Source organism: Lemur catta, chromosome 11 (genome assembly GCF_020740605.2).
Source record: "Lemur catta isolate mLemCat1 chromosome 11, mLemCat1.pri, whole genome shotgun sequence".
NCBI lineage: Eukaryota > Metazoa > Chordata > Mammalia > Primates > Lemuridae > Lemur > Lemur catta.
This window is the reverse complement of record NC_059138.1, coordinates 79,802,012-79,824,956: the sequence shown is the minus strand read 5'-3', so window position 1 is coordinate 79,824,956 and position 22,945 is coordinate 79,802,012. Positions and strand designations below refer to the sequence as shown.

Sequence of the window (22,945 nt, the reverse complement as noted above, 5' to 3'; positions counted from 1 at the left end):
AGATTAATCTCTAGGTATTTTATGTTTTTTTGATACTAGTCTCTGCCCTTTAGATATGTCCCATTGGTCTCTGAATACTTCCTTTCTGACACAAAAAGGTACTCCAGGACCCCCTTGTACTTTTTGTCCCCAAATATAAAATCAGCTGTTTTCCAAGGAATCTTAGATTCTATTAGTGGAAAATTATATTAAGAAAACACAATCTGTGCTCATTGCCACTTTCATATAATTGCTTTTAGCCCTTTCTCTGACAAGAGATAGCAAGTATATATTTTTTAAAAATCATTATTTCATACTAATTCCTCCAATTCTCATCCAATGTCATAGAGTTCTTCTCTGCCTTCCCCTACTCCATATTTGTTTGTACCTCCTATTTTCCCACAAGTCAGTGTGTTTATTTCTTTGCTTTATTCTATAATACATACAAAATAGTTTCAGAATTTCTACACTAATATCATTACCAGTAACAAACCTTACTAAGTAAGGTTCAAGATTTCTTCACAGTTATTTTTCTCCTAAGGATATATTCTACTAAGGGGGTACAGTCAGAGATCAAAAGTTAAACAGTTAAAAAGCAACTGGAATTATTTTTGTTTCTCTAAGTTATCATTTTGATAGTGTAATTTTGTTTGTTTTTATTTATATTGCCTTTATGTCTTGACTAATGCTTTCATATTTTAGTCAGAATTCTACGTGTGTTGATAACTAGGTGTTATTGATAACATCTTGCCAGATATACTTTCTAATTTAAATGAGTAAAGACGTTCAAGTTATTACAACTGTGAATGGAGGCATAAAGAGGTACTTCATTGCCTTTCCAACGAAGTTAGCTGCTTTCAGAGAGGTTCTGTGTAAACTTAGGATAGAATATACTGATATCCTGGTTGTTTAGAGACAAAAAGATCAATGTTTCCTTTTATAGAACAAGCAGAAATTCCATATAAAGATAGTAAAGTTTAATAATAGCAATTACATATCACTGCCACATTAAACACTGTGTGAGCCAAAATTGTATTATAAATTCAAATTGAAATATGTAACTGGTTAATTGAGCAACTTCTCAGTACAGGTTGAGCATCCTTAATCTGAAGATCTGAAATTCAAAATGCCCCAAAATCCTAAACTTTTTGAGTACCAATATGATGCTCAAAGGAAATGCTCATTGGAACATTTCAGATTTTAGATTTTCATATTAGGGATGCTAAACCAGTAAGTATAATGCACATATTCCAAAATGCAAGAAAAATCTGAAATCCAAAACACTTCTTATCCCAAGCATTTGGGATAAGGGATACTCAGCCTATATATGGTATAGAAATAGACCAAAACTCCAAGAAAATGACCAGGCTTACTTATTATGAAGGTGCAGTTCCATCAGCTGCACAAAGCCTATGCCAAGCTAAGGCTTCCTAAACTATGGGACTTTTCTAAATAATATCAAAGAGGAGTTGTTCAAGCCATGCCTCTTGCACCTAGCATTATTATGGTTACCATGCAGATAACGGTATCCTTATACCTATACCTTTCTCTGAAGAGGAGGAATAGCCAAACCTTCATAGTGACCAGAAATCTTTTATGGAAGCTCTCTTAAGTATAGTGTTTGAAGCATTATTATAGCTAATGTTAAGCAATATAAAGCAATATTATAGCTAGTATAGCACAGCACCATCAGAAGTGGGGTAATTTGTTTTAACATATTGATTGCCACACTAGAAAAAAAATTTTTCCTCAGGGTCATGGTGTTTTATTATGAAAATAGAACGAAAACCTCAAAAACAAAACAATCCCTTCTAATTTAATGAAAAATTTGTTATTTTTTATTGTTTTCTATGTGTGAAGTATATGCAACTAAATTGTCAATATTGTAGCAATAAGAACATCAACAAGTAAGATTTGCATGAACCAACTGCAGGCCCCAGGCTCAAAACTAGCATGAGTTTAATACAACTCACCTGGCAGCTAATGTATTAAACCTAAACATTATACCAAGTTATGATTAATCCGGCAAATATGAACTCTATTCAAGACTTTTGAAATAAGCCTTAAACATGATCTATTTGATACTAATAACCACAACATATAACTCACTAGTCAGTTATACTACTATTCATTTTAAAATTATGAAGAGAAATCAGTTAGATTATATCTCTAATATTATAAGTAAATTATTTGAAAATAGAAATTGGAAAATGAAGCTGTCTATTGAGACTTTTTCATTTTTGATTCTTGAGTAAATGATTAAAACATTTAGCCTTTACTAAGAAAATAAATTAGAAGCCTGTTGTCATCAACATCTAGGCAGTATTATGTTGCAGTATTACTAAGTGCTATGGAATGTGTGCTAAAAATTATATACTAGAGACTCCTGTCTCTAGAAGGAAAAATTATATACTAAATGATGGCAGTTTATCCAATGTAAGATTTTCATTGAATTCATTTTCACAATAAATTGATTTTTTATGCTTAGGGTTCAGCATACAATCTTATAACTCTTTTTGAAGCAGTTCACATGTATATTTCCTTCTTCAATTCTTGAATTTCAAGATAATGCCTTTAGAAAGCATTGACATTTTAAACTGTCAAACTATGCAGACAACTAGTAGATTTTTATTTTACATTAAAAATTAGAGTTCAAGAAAAAACATTGAACTTTTCTTCTGCAGCTTCTTCACCTCTCTCAGCCTTCATAGAATTGAAGAGCATTAGGGCCTTGCTCTGGATTAGGCTTTGACTTAAGGGAATGTTGTGGCTGATTTGATCTTCTATCCAGATAAATAAAACTTTCTTCATATCAGCAATAAGGCTGTTTCACTTTTTCATTCATATGTTCACTGGAGTAGCACTTTTAATTTCTTTGAACTTTTCCTTTGCATTCACCACTTGGCTAATTGTTTGGCACAAGAAGTCTAGCTTTCTGCCTATCTCAGCTTTTGACATGTCTTCCTTACTAAGCTTAATGATTTCTAACTTTTTATTTAAAATGAGAGATGTGTAACTTTTCTTTCCAATGGAACAGAGGCCAATTGTAGGGTTATTAATTGGCCTAATTTTATTATTACGTCTCAGGGATTAGGGAGCCCTAAGGAGAGGGGGAATTATGGAGAGTAGCCAGTCCGTGGAGCAGTAAGAATGCACACATTTATTAAGTTTGTCATCTGTGATGGGCACATTTCATGGCATCCCAAAACAATTATAATAGTAATAGCAAAGATCACTGATCACAGATCACCATAACAGATATAATAATAATGAAACCATTTGAAATATTGCAAGAATTCCTAATATAGGACACAGAGACTTGAAGTAAGCCCATTCTGTTGGAAAAATAGCACTGATAAACTTGCTTGATGCAGGATAGCCACAAAGCTTCAATTTTTGAAAGACATAGTATCTGCAAAGCACGGTGAAGTGAAGGAAAGGCAATGAAATAGTGTGCCTGTATGTCTTACTATGCATCGTACTGAAGTCTCTAGTTAATCTCATAAATAAAGTTTTTAAAAATTACATTCCAGTATCAGCAAATATACATTATTAAAAGACTTTTTCAATCTTTTCAGAATTCTCTTGTACATGTAGTTGATTCAAAAGTAGACAAGTATGTTAATTTCATAGAGGCTGGTGAGCTTTGGTAGAAAAGAGGAACAAATTGGCTCAGACTTTCTATAGCAGTAGTAGAAATATCCAGTAGTCTGAGGTAGAGCTAAAATAAAAGAAATACTTATTTCTGACATGGTCTTTATAATTCTATATAGTGTTTTAAGTAGCCCTGCTTGACTTGAAAGACACAGTGATTTCTTTTAGTGTGACTAAGTAAGTGTGACTTACTTAGTGGTGGTAGTATAATTAGATTGCTTGCATTTAATCCTATGCCGTTTTCTTTAAATGGAAAGATAGACTTAATATATTTAGTATATATATATATGCAGAGAAATGATTGAGTTCCAAAACCGGGATAGGATAGTACATTGTTTAAGAATGTCCAAAGTGAGCTTTGCAAATAGGTTGGTACTTGACTATTTTTATTTTAGGACTTTTGTTACTTAATTTGATTCCCTCTCCTTTTAAATATTCAGCAAGCCAGGGTAGCTTGGGTATAGAAGTAAAAACAAAAACGCAACATTCCTTTCTAGCAGCATTGTGAATGAGAATGCTAAAATTGGTAACTACAAAGAGTTTTGAGGTATTGATTATGTATAGTTTTGATGAAATTCATGGTAAAGAAGACAAATTTTAGATAATTTAAATAATCAATTCAAATGAAACATTTTTAATTTTGGCAGAACATTTTCTTGCTGAAACTTTCCCCACTTTCCTTTTAGGATATATTTGCATTGTTTCAGTACTTTCTTGTGGACAATTTACGATATTAGTGCTTCACATGATCTTAAGCCATGTTTGTCTCTCTCAGTAATGTTTCTCACTTACGAATTTTGCTGTTTATGGAAAGCCCAGTAGCTTGTTTCACAACACACTGTTTAAATTATTTGTGAAAAGGACTTTTCTCTGCATTTATAAATAGCAACTTTCACATCATATGCCTTACTTTGCAAATTTAGCAAGTATACTACACTGTGAATTTTTTTTTTCAGTGTACCCGTGTGATGTGGACACCACCTCTCCGTGAAAGCTTCTCATATCCATTCCTTGTACTTCAGATGTTGCTTGTGACTCATATTCTCAGGTAACTTTGATTGCACTTCAGGTGTTTTTTTCTTTGTTTTTGCATTAAATAACTTAAATTAGAATTTCTTAAGCTTTTACAATAAAAAAGTCAACAAAATAAAATAATATAATCCTATTGTTAGGTTGAATTAATAAACATGAGCATAAAAATGTTTATGCTAACATTTCCTCCATCTGCCTTCTGGTCCTCTTCCTTTTTCTTAGTGGTCCACAGGGGTCTGATTTCACTTCTTCTGTCATTTCCACTTTCACAAAGTCTTCTGCTACCACTATAGCTTCCTAAAAATGGACAGAAAGAAGGGAAAGGCTGCTTTTGCTAGAGTGTATCCTGTTAGATCTTAGTCCTTCAGAGAAAGGAACCATTGTAATCAGGTGTATTAACACATGTAATTCTTCCTACATTTGTTTAGCATCCTGAGAATCAGATAATAGGGGCAGAAAGAAACCACCTCTGTAGACCAAAGATACACTAGGAGAATTCCTGCTAGAAATTCAAGATTAAATTAGGCTTTTGCACGTTCATCTGGCCTCCAGCTAGAGACCTAACAGAGATTCAAGCACCAAAGAGAATAGGGCTGAGAACAATTCTCTCTCCTTTTTCTGTTGACAAATACTGAGTTTAGACAGATGCTGCCTTGCTCCAGGGGGTAAAAATAAAACAAAATGGGGCCTGTGGAAAAATAGAACAAAGCATGATGAAAATCTGAAGATGACTCAGACTAAGAACTTCCTTCAGTGATCTGCCAGATTCGAAAGAACCTTGTTGAAGTCTCTTATGCCAAACCCTTGGGGTGATCCATTTCCCTCTGTGATTATCTCAGCAGGCCTAGAGCCATTATAGCTTTCAGTTTCCTATGCAGTAGTGTCTTTAAACAGACCTTTTACAGAATGTAGGATGGGTGGTGGTTTTTGCAGTAGCTTTTTAAAGTTCATACAACTCCAGCCTTATTGTTGTCCCCTAAACTCCTCTTTTTAGGAGTTTAAAGCATCTTTAGCACCTTCAAATAAGGTGAACCTCTATGAATTCATAGCCTTTAACTCTGCCTTGCTTGTTCTGGGGCACTTGAAGAAGCATTCCCTTCACAAACATCTTTGGAAGAAGTGTTGTACTCTTAGAGAGTCTTTGATTCCCCACTGCAGATTCTGTTTTTCCACATCCACATTCTTGACATTGGCTTTTTCCTTCAGTATAGTGCAGACAGTGGACTGCCCATCAGTCTCAATTCCTGCTTTTCTTCTACCTTTGCTCCTGTCTTAAATCCACTGAAGGCAGACCTTTGGTTCTCCTCACACTCACTGATCTGATCTGACCTGGGTAGCTGTGGGCAGTGCTGCTCCAGGTGCTGATCACTGCTTCATTGAACCCCTTCATACTGCAGAAGGCTGTGTTAGTTTCCTACTGCTGTGATAACCGGTCACCACAAACTGAGGTTTGTTACCTTACCGTTCTGTAGGTCTGAAGTCCTGAAGTCAAGGTGTTGGCAGGGCTGCACTCTTCCTAGAGGCTCTGGGGGAGAATCAGTTTTCTTGCCTTTTTCAGCTTCTAGAAGGCCGCCTGCTTTTCTTGGCTCATGGCCCCTTCTTCCATCTTCAGTGCCAGCAATGGCAGATTGAGTCCTTTCTCATCAATTCACTACAACCTTCTCTTCTGCCCCTCTTCCACTTTTAAGGACCTTTGTAATTATATTGGGCCCACCTCGATAATCCAGGATACTGTCCCTATCTTAAAGCCAGGTGATTGGTGATCTAAATTCCATCTGCAGCCTTTGTTCCCCTTTGCCATGCAACATGACATATTCACAGGTTGCAGGGATTAGGACATAGACAAGTTTGGAGGCCGCTATTCTGCCCATCACCCACCACCGTATTGCTGCTCCAGTTGCTGCTTCCTGCCTTCAGGAGCTGCATTCTTTTGGGTTCTTCTGTTTTTGTGTCCAGGTGTCTCTGTGGCAAGCTCTTTATGTTTTCTTCAGCCTCATAATCAGTGTCATTTTCAGCCTCATCCACCTCCTCATTCCTGTTTTTACTTTGGTTTTGCTGAAAAGTTTTAGGGAACTTCCCTTTCTTCACAGTCTTCTTCATGCTCTCTGTTTATATTCTTGTTGACATTTTCCCTCTCATATTCCTGCCCATCTGAAGCGAGAACAGCTGCTGTCATATTCTCTGTCATATTGATCTTTCTCGCCATCTTCATTGGCACCTCATCACTTCTGATTGGGACAGCTTTCCTGTTTTTGTTTCTTGGTTGGCACAGGTCCCTTCTTGCCTGGTATGGCTGTGCTCTGGTGGCTGGTGTGACTGGTTATTTGGAAGTGTGGTGGCTGTTTTCATTTTGCGTGGGGTGACAGCTGCTTTCTTGGAAGCTGCAGTCTTTTTAGTGGGGAAACCATATCCTCCTTTCCTAGAGTTGTGGCAGACTTCTTGCCTTTGTTCTGAAGGATAACATCCTCTTCACTATTGCTCATCCACATCTTCTCATATTTCATTCTTGTTACTGATATCTGTCACCTTTGGAAGAGTAGCCATTTCCTGTATTTCTTGGTTCCACCTTTAGTTGATATCTCATGATATGAGAGGGAGGATGTGGGTGAATGGCTTGGGTGAGCCAAGAAGCAGCTGAGCAGTGTTGATGCAGGCTGCAGAGCTGTAAAACTGGAAAAAGAACAAATCCTGAATGTCAGGAATTATTTATATGTAAAGTCAGCAGTATATTTTATTTTTAAAAATTGGTTTTGTCCAGTTTTGAATTTTAAGTATTTTTCAAAGTTCAGTTTTATATAAATTACCTAATACCAGCACAGTCTTATCTTTTTCTTGATTGTTCTTGGCAATATTTATGTTTCCATTTCTGTTACCTTGGGTCAGTTTTATATTGATCACCAGTTGGAATTTCTTTGTTTTCTATTTGTTCCTGTCTCCTCTCAGTGCATTCTGTACACAACAGATTAGTATTAAATTCTTAGAAATCTCTAATGTCTCCTGTTACCCATAAAATGAAAATCATCTTTAGTATTCAAAAGCCATGAGAAATGCTTTATTTTAGACAGAGGCTTTGAAACTTTTTGGCTGTAATCTATAAGAAATTTTACATTGTGTCCCAGTATATACATATATGTGTGCATGCAACTGAAACAAAAATTTCACAGAATAGCACTCTTATTAAGAAAGATGCAGTCATGTGTATTCTATTTCAGTCTACTTCTCTCCATTAAAAAATGCTGGGTTTTTATCTAGTAAATTGGTTTCATAACTCATTAATGGGTTACCTGGAGTTTAGAAATACCCTTGTTGGACTAGAGTAGCAGAAAAGGATGTCCTTCTGGAGAAGGGCTACTTGAGGAAGTGAGGAAGGGAGTTTCACGGTGGGTGCTCAGTGCCCCTATAGGTTTATCTAACCAGGAATTCTTTACTCTGTCCAAGCTGCGTATCTTGTCCCCTCAATGTTATGGCCCTGCATGCTCTACTTTTGTGAAGACGTTAGGCATGTTTGGGAGCTTTGCATTGGCTCACAGATTTAGAAGAAAAGATAAAGTCACCTCACCCTTGTAAAATTTTGTAAATTATAAGTCAGTACCAAAGTGAAGCCTCTGAAGGTGACTCCAGGATGGCTCCCATACTCTGCCTGGTCTTCATTTTTCGGTGTCCTACCTGTGCAAGACCCAGTGTGTACCTTACATCCTCACAAAATCTCTTTCTGCTGCTCAGCCCTTCTTCTGCATTCTTGCAGTACTTGTCCCCATAATGTTAATACTTGGCGGTTAGAATATGCTACTTTCTATCATGTTTTCATAGACATATCTGCCTTTCCAACTAATGAATCTATTGAATCAGCATACATTATTTTAAAAATTTTAAATTCATAAAATATAATTTGAAAAAAAATTCAATGGATACTGACCCAGCCACCCTCCTCTTTGACAGGCTCTGTGTTTTTGCAGTAATAATGGGTATTTACTTTTCACAGAAAATTGTTGCAACTGAGTATCAGGAGGTATAATTTCTAACCCATTGGTTCATTTTATATTTAGGTTATAACCAGACCATGCTTAGAGATTCTAATATGTAACAGTTTGGAACCATGCTAGACTACTTTGTGGTAAACTTGCTGATATTTATTTTATCTTTTCAAGGGCTACAAAACTTTATAGAGGAAGCTTGATTGCACTCTGCATTTCCAATGTATTTTTCATGCTTCCATGGCAGTTTGCTCAATTTGTACTTCTTACTCAGGTGAGTTGATTATATTTTTAAACTGATTTAAACTTAACATGTTTGATTATGCAAACTCACTTGTTTAAAATTATATCTGAGATGTTATACAATTCTAAGTGCTAAAATATTTTCTAGTTCATGTTTTTAATGAAAGCTCAGCGTAGGGAAATAAGAAAAATTTACTTATTAATGAGTGTTAATTATTTTCTTATTAACAGACTGCAGTAATGAACTCAAATTTGTAAGAATGCTATCTGTGTTTTTTAGCATTTGTTAGCGTGCTTAAAAAGCGACTTGTGCTATAACTTTAAGTCTTTCTCTTAAATAGACTATAGTATTTCTCTTAAGTAAAATGTGTCTTTCATGAATATTCTTACATGAAGAATAAGTACACATAGGATTACAGGATCAATAGCTAACCAGTTCATGTTTTATATAACTCCCCCTACCAGTCTGCAATTTACCTATCATCTTTCCATGTACTCTTGCCTCCCTTCAAATGGGAGTACATAAAGGAAGGTAGCTTGTTGAGAAAGTGAGTAAATTGTGTGTTTATTTTTCCCCCTCCTGTTTTTTTAAAAATTATGCTGACCATATTTGTATAAAGCCATTGAAGAGTTTCTTTTTAATATTCTTTGTAATGTCTTGCTTGGGAGATTAAATTAGACCTGCATTTGAGTCTTAATTTTATTCACTAGCTTCTTGACTTGGAGAAGATGCTCATTTCTGAAATATAGAAAATAAAAGAACCTACTTTATTGGGATGTGTTTAAGATTAGTTTAGGTAATATATGTAAGACTCTTAACGTAGTACCCGGTACTTAGTGAGATTTTAATGAAGTTAGCTATTTTTATTATTATTTTTTAAAAAATGGGCTTTATATAAACTTATTTCTTCCTTTGATCTTATCTTTTAGACTCCTTTATCTAGTTTAGTTTGATGACATTTTAAATCAGTTTCTGGTTTAAATTGTCACTGAAATTCTCTCTTTAAGATTCTAACTCATAAGTTTGCTGTGTATTGCTTAGCCCTTGGGGTGGAAAGGGATTCCATTGATTCCAGTTAGTGGAGATGGCCTGCTTTTTAGGTGGGTAGGGGAGGTATTATGACTCTCTGTGGGGTTTATGCTGAATAACAGCAAATATTTCCCCACAGTTACAGTGTCATATCAATCACCCTTAAGCAATGCAGTGTTCTCCATGGATTACTCTGAATAAAGGGAAACCTTGTTGTTTATCTTACTAATGGGAAAATTGGTCGTAAATTGCTTGGAAATAAAAAACTTGATGAATGGAACTTAAGTTATATATTTAAGTATTCAGCTGTTTTGCAGTTTGTTTATGCTATGTTTGTATAGTAGAAGAGGCATAGAATTTAAATTGCTTTCTTCATGAAGAAGGGTGGAGAGGTATTGTCTGACATAATACCTCTATGTAAGAGGTACTCTGTCATCATTTAACCAATTAATTCATCTAAATAATTCCAGTATTCTTAGAATTCTTGACACATAACATTTAATTTTCTTTAAAGTGGAAAACTAAAAATATCTTTGCAGTGAAAGTACTCCTTCTAATTTGAAATTTGATAAATTTGATTGTAATTAATGCTTGAATATTGTATTAATGAAAGAGAACACTAATGGAGATACGTGTAAGGAGTGACTAACAAGCAGAAATTAATGTATTTTTATGCACACATGCATTGCGTAATTATTTTTGGGTTTAATGTACCTTCTCAATTATGTATTAGTTGTCATGTTATAATTACATTTTCATATTTTTTTATTGGACAAGGCACTTTTCAATTGTTCATGTTGACAGTAGCATCAACCTGATTAAAATGAGTATTGTTTTGGATAATCCAAAAAGTAGACAATCCACATGGATGAGAGAGCTGTGTATAGGAGGAAAAAAATCAACCAATATTTTTTCTATTAGTATATTGACCATATTCAAGAATAAACTGGCAGATAAAAGGAAAACTAAAGAACTCACTTTCTGTATAAATACAAATCAATTGATACAACAGTAAACATAATCTTTCTTCTTTCTTATAGTTATCAATTTCATGTATGATTTTTATTTTTAACTTAATTTCTTTTTAAATTTCAGATTGCATCATTATTCGCAGTATATGTTGTGGGGTACATTGATATATGTAAATTACGGAAGATCATTTATATACACATGGTATGGTTATTTTATTGTTTTCTATTTCATTTGTCCTTAAACTCCTGATTAATATTTAATGTGTTCACGGTTGAAACTAGTTGTAACATGATTTCATAACAAAAATGAGTGTCATTCAAACACTGTGATATAATCAATAGAATAAGCCACCCAGAAAATTAAATATTTTAATTTGGATCATATTGTCTGATTGCGGTTTTACCCAACTTATGCATTATGGGTAAAAGAAAGAATTCCTGAAAGAGGAACATGGACTGGTATATTATCCAGGAGGCAGCAGTTAAAATGCAATGGAATGTCCATCCACTGAGCTCCAACTATCTAGCACGTGGGACATACCAGTGACTAGAACTATGGAGACCACAGCATTCATGTTGCTTACTTTCTAATAGAGTGGGGGAAGGAAGGAAGACAGAGGATAAGTAAAGAACATAGTAAATGGGTAAATGATGTAGTATATTAGAAGATAATAAGGATTATAGAAGAAATAAAAGAACAGTCAGGGTAAGGCAGATCAGGAGCGCCAACACCATTGGGTGGGACCAAGGTATCTGATGAGGGGGTCAGGGCAGGTCTTATTGAGAAGGGGGAATGGAGCAAAGATTAGAAGGAGAAGAGGAAGTTGGCCAAGTAGATATCAAAGAAAAGAATATTCTAGGAACAGTTAAAGCAAAGGCCTTAAGGCTGGTTTGTTGATGTTGGTGAATGTTTATCCTTTAAAAACACTTGTCTCTGTCATTAATTTTTATAATTTTGATTTTTTTTTCTTTTATTATAATATGCCATTATTACTTTTTATTCTCTAATAAGTGATACATATAAGGGGATATTTATAATGTATAGGGAAATTATGAATACAGTTATAAAATAAACAGCCACGGGCCTACCATCCAAATGAAAAATAGAACTTTATCATTACTTTGAAGTCCTGTGGGCGCTGAGCTCATCCCCTTACTGCTCCAAGAGATAACCACTATCCTGACTTTTTAAGTAGTAATTGACTTGCTTTTCTTTATAACTTTACCATATATGTATTCCTAAATAACATAGTTCTATTATTAAATATTCACATTGTTTTTAAGTTTTGTAAAAATGGTATCCTTTTATGGGGCTTATTTTTTCACACAACTTTCTGAGATTTGTAAGTTAATAGGGTTCAGATATTTTCACTGCTTTATATTTTCCATTGTATAAATAAAGCTCAATTTATTCATTTCTTTCATTGTTGAAAGACATTTAGGTTCTTTCCTCTCCCCTCCCAGCCTCTTTTTTCAGTTATAAATAATGCTGTACTTTCTTAGTCATGTCTCCTAGGGCATATATGTTAAAGAGTTTCTCTGGAGTATTTACCTAGTAGTAGACTTTCTGGGTGGTAAATTATACACAGGCTCAACTTTGTAAATACCAAATTGTTTTGCCTAAATGATTGTACTACTTCAAACAGCAATATGTATAATAGCTCATGTTATTCTACATCCTTTTTTATTTTATCGATCTGGTTGCTATAAAATGGTATCTTACAACCTTAATTTGCATATTCTCTGATCCTCAATGAAGCTAAGCATCTTTTGGTTTGTTTATGGGCCCTTTGTGTGTGTGTGTGTGTGTGTGTATGTGTGTGTGTGTGTGTGTGTGTGTGTGTGAGTGGCATTCCTATTCAAGTCTTGTACCAGATTTTCCCGTGTCCAAGAGAAAGTGACATATTTTATTCAGTGCAGTATAATCCATTATTTTCATTATTTATGTTGATGGGCAAATTGTTCCAGATTTGTCCAGCTATTGAAGCTGGCTTCTCTATCCTTTTAATGTGTCATCCTCATCGTGCTTTGAGCACTTTTAAAAGAAATTAATACATGTTAAGTTTCATGAAATGCTTTTCTACATCTAAGTGATTCTGTGTATTTTCCTCTCTTTAATCTGTTACTGTGGTGAATTAACATTAATTGATTTTCTAACATTAAAAACTTTGCTTTTCTAGGGTAAACACAAGTTTTACATATTGCTGGATTCAGTTTGCTATTATTTTGTTAGGCTTTTTACATCTCTTTATGAATGAGATGGTAATTATCTTTTTTTCTTTTCTTTTTTATTTCAGCATATTACAGGGGTACAGATATTTAGGTTACATACATTGCCTTTGCCCCACCCAAGTCAGAGCTTCAAGCATGTCCATCCCCCCCAGACAGCCTGCACCACACCCATTAGATGGGAATATACCCATCCCTTCCTCCCCGCTCCCACCTGCCTGACAGCCGATGGATGTTACTATCTTTTTTTACACTTGGCTTATTTTTTTTCAAACTGTTTAATATAGATTTTTATTTTATAGTACAAATCAGATTAAAATGTTAAGCATTCAGAGTTAGCCAGTCACATAGTCTCACAGGCAACTGTGGCTAAGGGCTTTGACTCAAAGTTATAATGTTGAAAGTACTGAAATTACACAGGTGTAGTTCGTAGTAGAACCTATATTGGATAAATGATATATACTTTATGATGTGACTTATTAACGATTCTCTGTCTTATATTATCACTTTATAAATTCCTAAATCTTTATAGTATAAATCTTTATAGAAAAAAATACATAAAATTGTTTCCAGAAAGGATATTTTCCATTGTTTATTTTGATAAAATACACATAACATAAAATTTCCCATGTTAAGCATTTTTAAGTGCACAGTTCAGTGGTATTAAGTACATTCATTTGTTTTGCAGCCATTATCACCACATATCTATAGAACTCTTCTCATCTTGCAAAACTGAAACTCTATGCCCATTAAATAATAACTCCTTATTCTCCCATCTCCCCAGCCCCTGGAAACCACCATTCTACTTTCTGTCTTTATGATTTTGACTACCTTATGTACATGATGTAAGTGAAATCCTATAGTATTTATGTTTTTGTGACTGGCTTATTTCACTTAGCATAATGTCCTTCAAGTTTCTTCCATGTTGAAACATATGTCAAAATTTCCTTCCTTTTCAAGGCTACATAATATTCTATTGTGTGTATGTTTGTGTACTACATTTTGCTTATCCATTCATCTATCCATGGATACTTGGGTTGCTCCCACATTTTTAGCTACAGTAAATAATACTGCTATGAACATGAGTATACAAATATCTCATTGAGACCTTGCTTTCAGTTCCTTTGGTTATGTACCCAGAAGTGGAATTGCTGAGTTGATCATATGGTAAATCTATTTTTAATTTTTTTAGGAACTGCCAAACTGTTTCTCACAGCAGCTATACCATTTTACATTTCCACCAATAGTGCGCGAGGGTTCCAGTTTCTCCATGTAATCACCAACATTTATTTTCTCTTTTTGTGATTGTAGCCATCCTAATGGATATGAGGTGTTGTCTCATTGTATTTTTTCTTATTTTCTTTTAATTAAAACACTTTATTTTTTAGAGAAGTTTTAGGTTTATAGCAAAATTGAGCAGAAAATACAGAGTTCCCATATACCCCCTGACCCCACTCATGTACAACCTCTCCCACTATTGAAATCCCACACCAGAATGGTACATTTATTACAATTGATAAACTTACACTGACACATAATAATCACCCAAAGTCCACAGTTTATGTTAGGGTTCAATCTTGATGTTCTGCTTTCTATGGGTTTGACAAATGTATAATGACATGTATTCATCATTGTAGTGTCATGTAGAGTAGTTTCACTGCCCTAAAAATCCTCTGCACTGTGCCTGTTCATGCCTCCCCTCCATCTCACACCCATATAAATGCTGATTTTTTTTTAACTGTCCCCATAGTTTTGCCTTTTGCAGTGTGTCATATATTTGAAGTTGTATAGTATGTAGCCTTTTCAGATTGGCTTCTTTCACTTAGTAAAATGCAGTTAAGTTTCCTCCAAATCTTTTCCTGGCTTGATAGCTCATTTCTTTGTAGTACTGAGTAATGTTTTGGTTATGTGGATGTGCCACTGTTTATTCATTCACCTACTGAATAGAACGTTGGTTAATTCCAAGTGTGGGCAATTATGAATAAAGCTGCTATAAGCATCTGTGTGTAGGTTTTTGTGTGGATATAAGTTTTTAGTTCATTTGGGTAAAAGGAAAGTGATTGTTGGATGGTGTGGTAAGAATATGTTTAGGTTTTAGGAAATTACCAAACTGTCTTCCAAAGTGACTGTACCATTTTGCATTTCCACCAGCAAAGAATGAGAGTTCTTGCTGCTCCACATTCTTGTCAGCACTTGGTGGTGTTAGTATACAGATTGTGGCCATTCTAATAGATGTATGGTGGTATCTCACTGTTTTAATTTGGTTGAATATCTTTTCATATGCTCACCTGCCATCTCTGTATCTTCTTAGATGAGGTGTTTGTTAAGGTCTTTTGCCCATTTTTTCATTGAGGTGATCATTTTCTTATTGTTGAGTTTTAAGAATTCTTTGTATATTTTGGATAACAGTCCTTTATCAGATGTCTTTTGCAAATGTCTTCTCTCAGTCTGTGACTTGTCTTCTATTGACATTGTCTTTTGCAGAGTAGAAGTTTTTAATTTTAATTAAATGCAGCTTATCAATTGTTTCTTTCATGGATTGTACCTTTAGTTGTGTATCTAAGAAGTCATCACCATACCTAAGATCATCTAGGTTTCCTCCTGTCTTATCTTCTAGGAGTTTTGTATTTTTGTGATGTACATTTATAAAGATCTGTGGTCTGTTTTGAGTTAATTTTTGTGAAGGCTGTAAGGCCTGTGTCTAGATTTATTTTTTTGTATGTGGATGCCCAGTTGTTCCAGCAGTATTTGTTGAAAAAACTATCTTTGCTCCATTGCTTTGTCTATGTTCCTTTGTCAAAGATCAGTTGACTGTATTTATGTGGGTTTATTTCTGGGCTCTGTATTTTGTTCCATTGATCTATTTGTCTTTTCTTTCACCAGTACCACCCTATCTTGAATACTGTAGCTTTATAGTAAGTCATGAAGTAACGTAGTGTCAGTCCTCTGACTTTGTTCTTCTTCAATATTGTGTTGGCTATATTGGGTCTCCACATAAACTTTAGAATCAGTTTGTCAATATCCACAAAATAACTTGCCAAGATAATGATTGACATTGTGTTGAATCTATAGATTAATTTGGGAAGAACTGACATCTTGACAATTTTGAGTCTGTCTATACATACATGGAATAACTCTCCATTTATTTAATTCTTCTTTGATTACTTCCATTCAAGTTTTGTAGTTTTCCTCATATAGATCATGTACATATTTTGTTAAATTTGTACCAAATATTTCATTCCAGGAATGCAAGAATGTTTTGACCTTAGAAATTCTTTTAATATAATTTACCGCATTAAGAGATTTAAAAGCCAGGCACTGTGGCTCATGCCTGTAGTCCTTGTGCTTTGGGAGGCTGAGGCGGGAGGATTGCTTGAGGCCAGGAGTTCGAGACCAGCCTGAGCAACATCGTGAGACCTCCATCTCTGCAAGAAAAATGAGAAAAAAATTAGCTGGGTGTGGTGGCATGTGCCAGTAGTCCCAGCTACTTGAGAGGCTGAGGCAGGAGGATGGCTTGAGCCCAGGAGCGTGAGGTTACAGTGAGCTGTGATCCTACCACTGTACTCCAGCCTGGGCAACAGAGCCAGACCCTGCCTCTTAAAAAAAAAAGGATTTAAAAAAAATCAACAATATGATCATTTCCTTTGGTGTTATAACGATATTTGATAAAAGTCAACATCTTTGTCTGATTTTTAAGACTTTAAGTAAAAATAGATGTGACTCCCAGTGCTGAGAGCCACTTGAAGTCCAAGTGGGTCCTTGGCTTCATGCAAAAAAGAATTCAGGGGCCAGCCAACAGTATAAAGTGAAAGCAAGATTTATTCTGGAACTATAGAAAGTCTATTCCACAGACAGAGCAGAGGTTAGTTAGTTCTCTCTGCAGAAGAGAACCAGCCCCATGGTTCCTGTTGCCCTTATATTTAAGCAACAGCTTAGTTATAGGCTAAACAAGGGGAGGAATATTCTTGTTATTTCCTCAAAAGGGTGGCTTTTTTCTGGAATTAGGGTGATGCCCTCCTTTTGACTACATATGGTCAAACAGGAAGTGTCATGCATCAGGTACATAATGGGAGTGGAGGGTTTTCTTAGAAACTTTTATGGTAATGAAATGTATTGTGAAGCTGTAAGGTGGAGAGGTGGTCAATTTCTCCACCATCTTGGTTCTAATCAGTTGGAACTTGCCCTGCCTCCATCCTTTTTTGATCATCCTTTTTTGTAAAACAATGCCTGCACAATTAATCAATGCCCAAAGCAGTGCCCAAAGCAATATCTGCCAGTTCCCTGTCTCAGATGGATATTTCCTTGAAATTTTAAATATATAGACATACCTCAAACCAAAAGCTAGGATCATACAAAATGATGAAGCAGTTGAACTATTCATGTGAATGCCAGAAACATGACAAATATACCTACTACCACTCTTTTTACTTAATTGTTGCAGAAATATTAACTAATACAATTTACTACAAAACAAAAGTTTCAAAAATAGGAAAGGAAGATATAAAAGTATCATTATTTACAGGTGTTTTGATTTTGAATACTTGAAAAATCTGAATTAATAACCTACTAGAAACAATGAAAGATTTTATTAATTCATGCATATTTAATATAACTTTTCTAAATACATGTAATAATCCGTTAGAAAATATGAAAAAAGATTCCTGACACAATAGCAACAGAAATAATATACTAAGAAATATGCAGGATCTATATGAAGAAAATTTTATACTCACTAATGTATGTAAAAGAAGACTTAAAGAAATGGAAGCAACATGTATTGCTTTTGGATATAAAGATTCAATGTTGGACAGATATAACTATAAATAATGTATGTTATTGAATAAAGTCTTAAAAATTTTAGTTTTTGAAACTTAATAGACTGATTCTAAAATTCAGATGGAAATTGCTATATATGGACCAAAAATAAAACTTCTAGAAGAAAATATGTATTATCTTAGTTTTAAAGGCTTTTCTAATTATGTAGATAAATCCTGAAGGCCTAAAGGAAATGAATGATAAATTTAGTAATGGATTTAGAAAATAACCATGAAAAAAATACCACTAAGATAAAAAAATGAACTGGGAAAAAGGTTTACAATATCTTTGTTTGATAAGGAGCTATGTTCTATAATATATAAAGAGAACTCTTAAGGAACAGAGAGCTTTCAAAATGCAATAAAGAAATGGACATAGGAATAAACAAGTCCTGTACACACACAAAATAACATAAGTAGCAAATAGAAGAAGAGATGCTGTGTCTCATTTACTATTAAAAGAACGGAAGAGTGAAACAATGAGGTAACATTTTTTTTCCCTATAAATTGGCAGATAATTAAAAGAATAATACACAGTGTTGCCAGATGTGCATCAACAGGAACTCTCATGCCTTGTTGGGAGAGTAAATTAGTATAATCTTTTTGTAGGGCAATTTCTCAGTATTTTTCCTAATTGTAAAATTTGTACATCCCTGATCTGTCAATTCCACTTCTAGTAATTTATCCATTGACATGTACATAAGATGTACACATAAGGATGTTTATCATAGCAGTGTTTGTAGTAGGAAGAACAAAACAAAACAAAATAGAACTGGAAAGCACTTAGGTGTTCAGCAGTACTCAGAGGACCTGTTAAAGAATTATGGTGCATCTATAAAATGGAATACTTTTTTTAGTTCTTAAACAGAATGATTTAGATTGGTTTGGGTTGTTATGAAAAGCTCTCTGAAATACATTAAGAATAGAAGCAAGAAATAGTAGAGTTTATGGGGTAAGTTTCCATTTAAAAAACATAAACTAGAATGTATACATTTTGATGTCTGAAGGATGCACAGGAAACTTGATGGTTATCTCTGGGGTTTGAAGTGTGTGATGGAGAATGGGCTATTTTCATTGTATATTCCCTTTTGGATGGTTTGAATTTTGTTTATCATGGACATGTACAATTTATATCATAAAAATCAATGTTTTTTGTTTTATTTGTATTAATTATATTTTTTCTTGGATTTTTGCAGATTTCTCTTGCACTTTGTTTTGTTTTGATGTTTGGGAACTCAATGTTAATAACTTCTTATTATGCTTCCTCTTTGGTAATTATTTGGGTAAGTGTTCCTTAAACATGGTTGGTTTTGAAACTATTAATAATAGTTTATCGGGTTTTCACTGGCTTGGGGTTCATGAGGGGTTTCTACAGGAACCATCTCGGGTGTCTTACTGAATACATCTCTGTGGCAGTGTTCAAGTACTCACTTCTAAAACAGGAAACAAACACAATGAAAAGTTAGCATCAGAAAGCACCGCACCTTGCCTCTTAGCCCTAATCTGCCCTTTCTCTTTCTTCAGCTTCTGTCACCTAAGTTTTGGTCCCAGGGTTCATTTCAGAAAGGTTTCTGTGCTTTTTTCTGTTTCTCTTTTCTGTTTTTTATCCTATTTCTGCTCTACCCTCAGAACCCCTTTCCTCCCACTGCCATCTCCCAGCAGCTCCCCTCTTCCTTCAGCTGTGATCAGAGGCTTGAGACCTTGCTTACTTAGGGGATTTTTCCATCTATTTGTAAGGAATATTCAGGTGGTTTAAGTCAGGTGATGATTAAGGTATACTTTGCTAAATCACTATGAAGAACAGCTTGAGATTATGGGGAGACTGTCTTACAGAGTTAGAACAAATGGTGAACGGTCATCTAATTTCTTCTGCCACTCTTGTCAAAATGTTATCAAAATATAAAAGTTTCGTTAAATTTAAAGACTTCCAGAGGGGGTTATGCCTTTTTTAATGGGTATCACCATTACAATGTTTGCAAACCTAAGTTACTCCTTACGTTTAAACTGCATGTGTGATAGGATAGGTGGTTTCCTGAAGACAAAAGCATATTGGACTGTCTTAATTGAGACGTATTCTACTTCTTGAGTTATCATTTAGGTTACTCAAATTTTGGCTTTCTTGATTTCTAGAACCCATTAACAAATTTGGAAATTCCTATTTCTTTGTCTCATTTTACAAATAATATTTATTTAAGAACTCATTTTTTAAGAATATGCCTCTTCGCAATCTGGGCCACCACCCCTTTTCAGGTTGTGTGCCTCACGTATACTTAGTCACAGAAGTGAGCAGTTAGCATGTGATGATTCTGTGTTTTCAACAACAAAAATCATTAACTGAGTTGTTCTACTTTGGGATTAATACAAATCATTCTTAAAATCAAAATCAGTGTGCTTTGCAATTAGGAAAGGCAACAGTGCACTCAATTCTATATTTTACATGTGTACTTTGGGAAGTACTGCTGTTACCCAGGATAAAGTATATGACTTTTGATAAATGTGTACAGGGAAGCTATCGAATTGAATATTGCATATGAATAACGTCTAAATACATTTTGTAAGAATTTTCTCCTCAGTTCAGTTGAGCACCTGCAGTATGTCAGGTACCCTGCTAGATGCTTGACACTGAGGTGTGCTTTGGTATGAATTAAGCATATTTATGTATATTTTATATATTTTGAGATATAAAAATAAGTGATGCCAACAGTTATAGATTATAGAATGTGTATACATATTTAAATACAAATTTGCATATATTTATTTATAGTTAATCACTTTGAAACCTGAATCATGTCACATTTTATGTTCTCAGATACTCAGAAACTTCTGAAAAGATTTAATTTGGGTTTGACTATTTATGTTTTGATCTCTAACCCTATTTTTGCTAAGTTTGAAGTAGATGTAGTTCCCTATAGGTAAAACAGTTTGGGACTCTATGAACCTGGAAAGACTTAAGATTTGACAGAGGAGAGGTATTTAGTTGATTCATTAAAATCTCATTTTTTGTTTATCTTGGGTCAGTAATTTTTAGCTGAAGGAAAATCTTACTCCTGTATAACTACTATCGAAAATTTTGAAATTGTTATGTACCTCTTGGTTGTTAGGTAAATCAAATATGTAAAATTTGTCATAGGAATTTACATATGGTGATTCTTTTTTCAACTTTACAAAGTCACTAACTGACCTAAGCTTTGGATAAAATAGGTCTATTTCTTGAAATCACCGATTATAGAAATGAGCATGTGGTGATGCTATGTGGAAAACTGGTGGTGTGTTCAGTTTTAGATACTTGAGAGTCTTATTATTTAGATAATTTTTTGGTACTTGAATTTATGTCTATAAGTATTAACTGTATACTATGTTATTTTTTCTGCTTAGGGTATTCTGGCAATGAAACCACATTTCCTGAAAATAAACGTATCTGAACTTAGTTTATGGGTAAGAATCTATCTATTTTGATACATATGGTTTTCCTTGATAAAATATATAATTGGCTTCATATTTTACTTTTAAGGAAATGACCTATGTAATGCAAGGGATCTAACAGTTTTGTAACAAATATTCGGGCTCAATTGTAATGTGCCAAATTGCCCTTTTGCAAAAACAAGTTAAAATTAATCCTGGATATGTAGTTAAGAATTCCAGTTTTATTTATTATCCATGTTTCTTCTGAGGAACAGTGCATGTATAAGAAACTGTTAATAGAGGGGGAATTTAACAGCAATTGCTGTATAAATCTTCTATAAAATATATTAATTTTGATAAGATTGTATGTATATATTTTTAGCTTTGCCCCTTGATTTTGGAGCAGCATTCTTTATATTAAATTGAGATACATTTTTTAGCATTTTGTCCTTGAGATAGAGATATTTATTTCATGTATGATTAAAGCGTTTATATTTTTTTCTTCCTAGCCTATGTCTATGGAATATGAAGCATCAAATTTATTTTTGTTTTGTTTTGGGCTTTTTTTAGGTTATACAAGGATGTTTTTGGTTATTTGGAACTGTCGTACTCAAATATTTGACATCCAAAATATTTGGCATTGCAGATGATGTAAGTGTTTTTTGCTTAAATTTGAAAGACTTGAAAAAAACCAAACAGGCTAAGAATGAATTATTTGAGTTATTAAAATAACTCAAATTCTAGGATGAATTCTATTTTCACCTATTATCTATTTACTATAATAGAAAGTAAATGTGATTGTGTATATAGTTTTACTCTCCAAAATTAATTTCTTGGCACAGCCTCTTATTTTATTGGTTCTTCTCCATCACAAAGATTTTAAAAGAAGAAAACTCTAGAGATTAAAGCTCAAATTTTAAGGTTTATACAGCCATTTTTCTCTAGCTTCTTTATGCTCCACTTTTGTAACAAAGACACCATCTTCAGAGATCATATTATATAGTCACATTCTTTCTTCTCCTGTTTTCTGGCCAATGCTTGTGAAAGGTTTACTTTTAAGCCTTTACAGGGTAATCTGACCCAAGTTTGTCTTATTAAGAGAAGTTTTTTGTTGGTTTGTTTTGGTAAGAGGGTAGGAAAGAAAATAAAATGAGAAGAATTCTCTTACAAACTTTAAGGATTCTTCCTATCCGTAATTGCTTTGCCTATTTTGTGTTTGTGTTTTTAATCAGCACTCCCCAAGTCAGGAGGCTATCAAAGACTTAACTTAAAAAAGTAAACCACATTTTTTTCCCCTATAATTTTTACTGGCGATCTTTCTTCCTTCTGTACTAGATTAAAGGTCTGGTTTGGAAACTGGATTCTGTGAAGTTCTAGGACTTCCAAGGACTTTTTCTTGCGGTCTATCTTCTCTCTCATCTTGTCCCAGCCCCTCTTTTACCCAGGACAGCTCAGCTTTAATCTTTTACATATTGGACATTTATATAGGCTTTCATATGATCAAGGGAATTTTTTGCTTAAAAAGAATTTTTAGATTGAAAACAACTGGGCTATTAAATAGGTGCTCTACAACCTGTGGAAAGATTTTTAAAGTACAAAACTGTAGTTTAAAATGCA

The 22,945-nt window shown here is 34.1% G+C and overlaps 1 protein-coding gene across 2 annotated transcripts in view; it reads left to right on the top strand.

The window, feature by feature from the left end:
- Nucleotides 1-22,945, top strand: part of DPY19L1 (dpy-19 like C-mannosyltransferase 1) — a 104,869-nt gene that overhangs the window by 53,867 nt on the left and 28,057 nt on the right. For both annotated transcript variants that reach the window (XM_045564414.1, XM_045564413.1), the window contains exons 8-13: nucleotides 4,590-4,681; nucleotides 8,814-8,913; nucleotides 11,008-11,085; nucleotides 19,123-19,209; nucleotides 21,302-21,361; nucleotides 21,899-21,979. In XM_045564414.1, coding sequence (XP_045420370.1) covers nucleotides 4,590-4,681; nucleotides 8,814-8,913; nucleotides 11,008-11,085; nucleotides 19,123-19,209; nucleotides 21,302-21,361; nucleotides 21,899-21,979 — 498 coding nt within the window. The remainder of the gene's footprint in view (nucleotides 1-4,589; nucleotides 4,682-8,813; nucleotides 8,914-11,007; nucleotides 11,086-19,122; nucleotides 19,210-21,301; nucleotides 21,362-21,898; nucleotides 21,980-22,945) is intronic.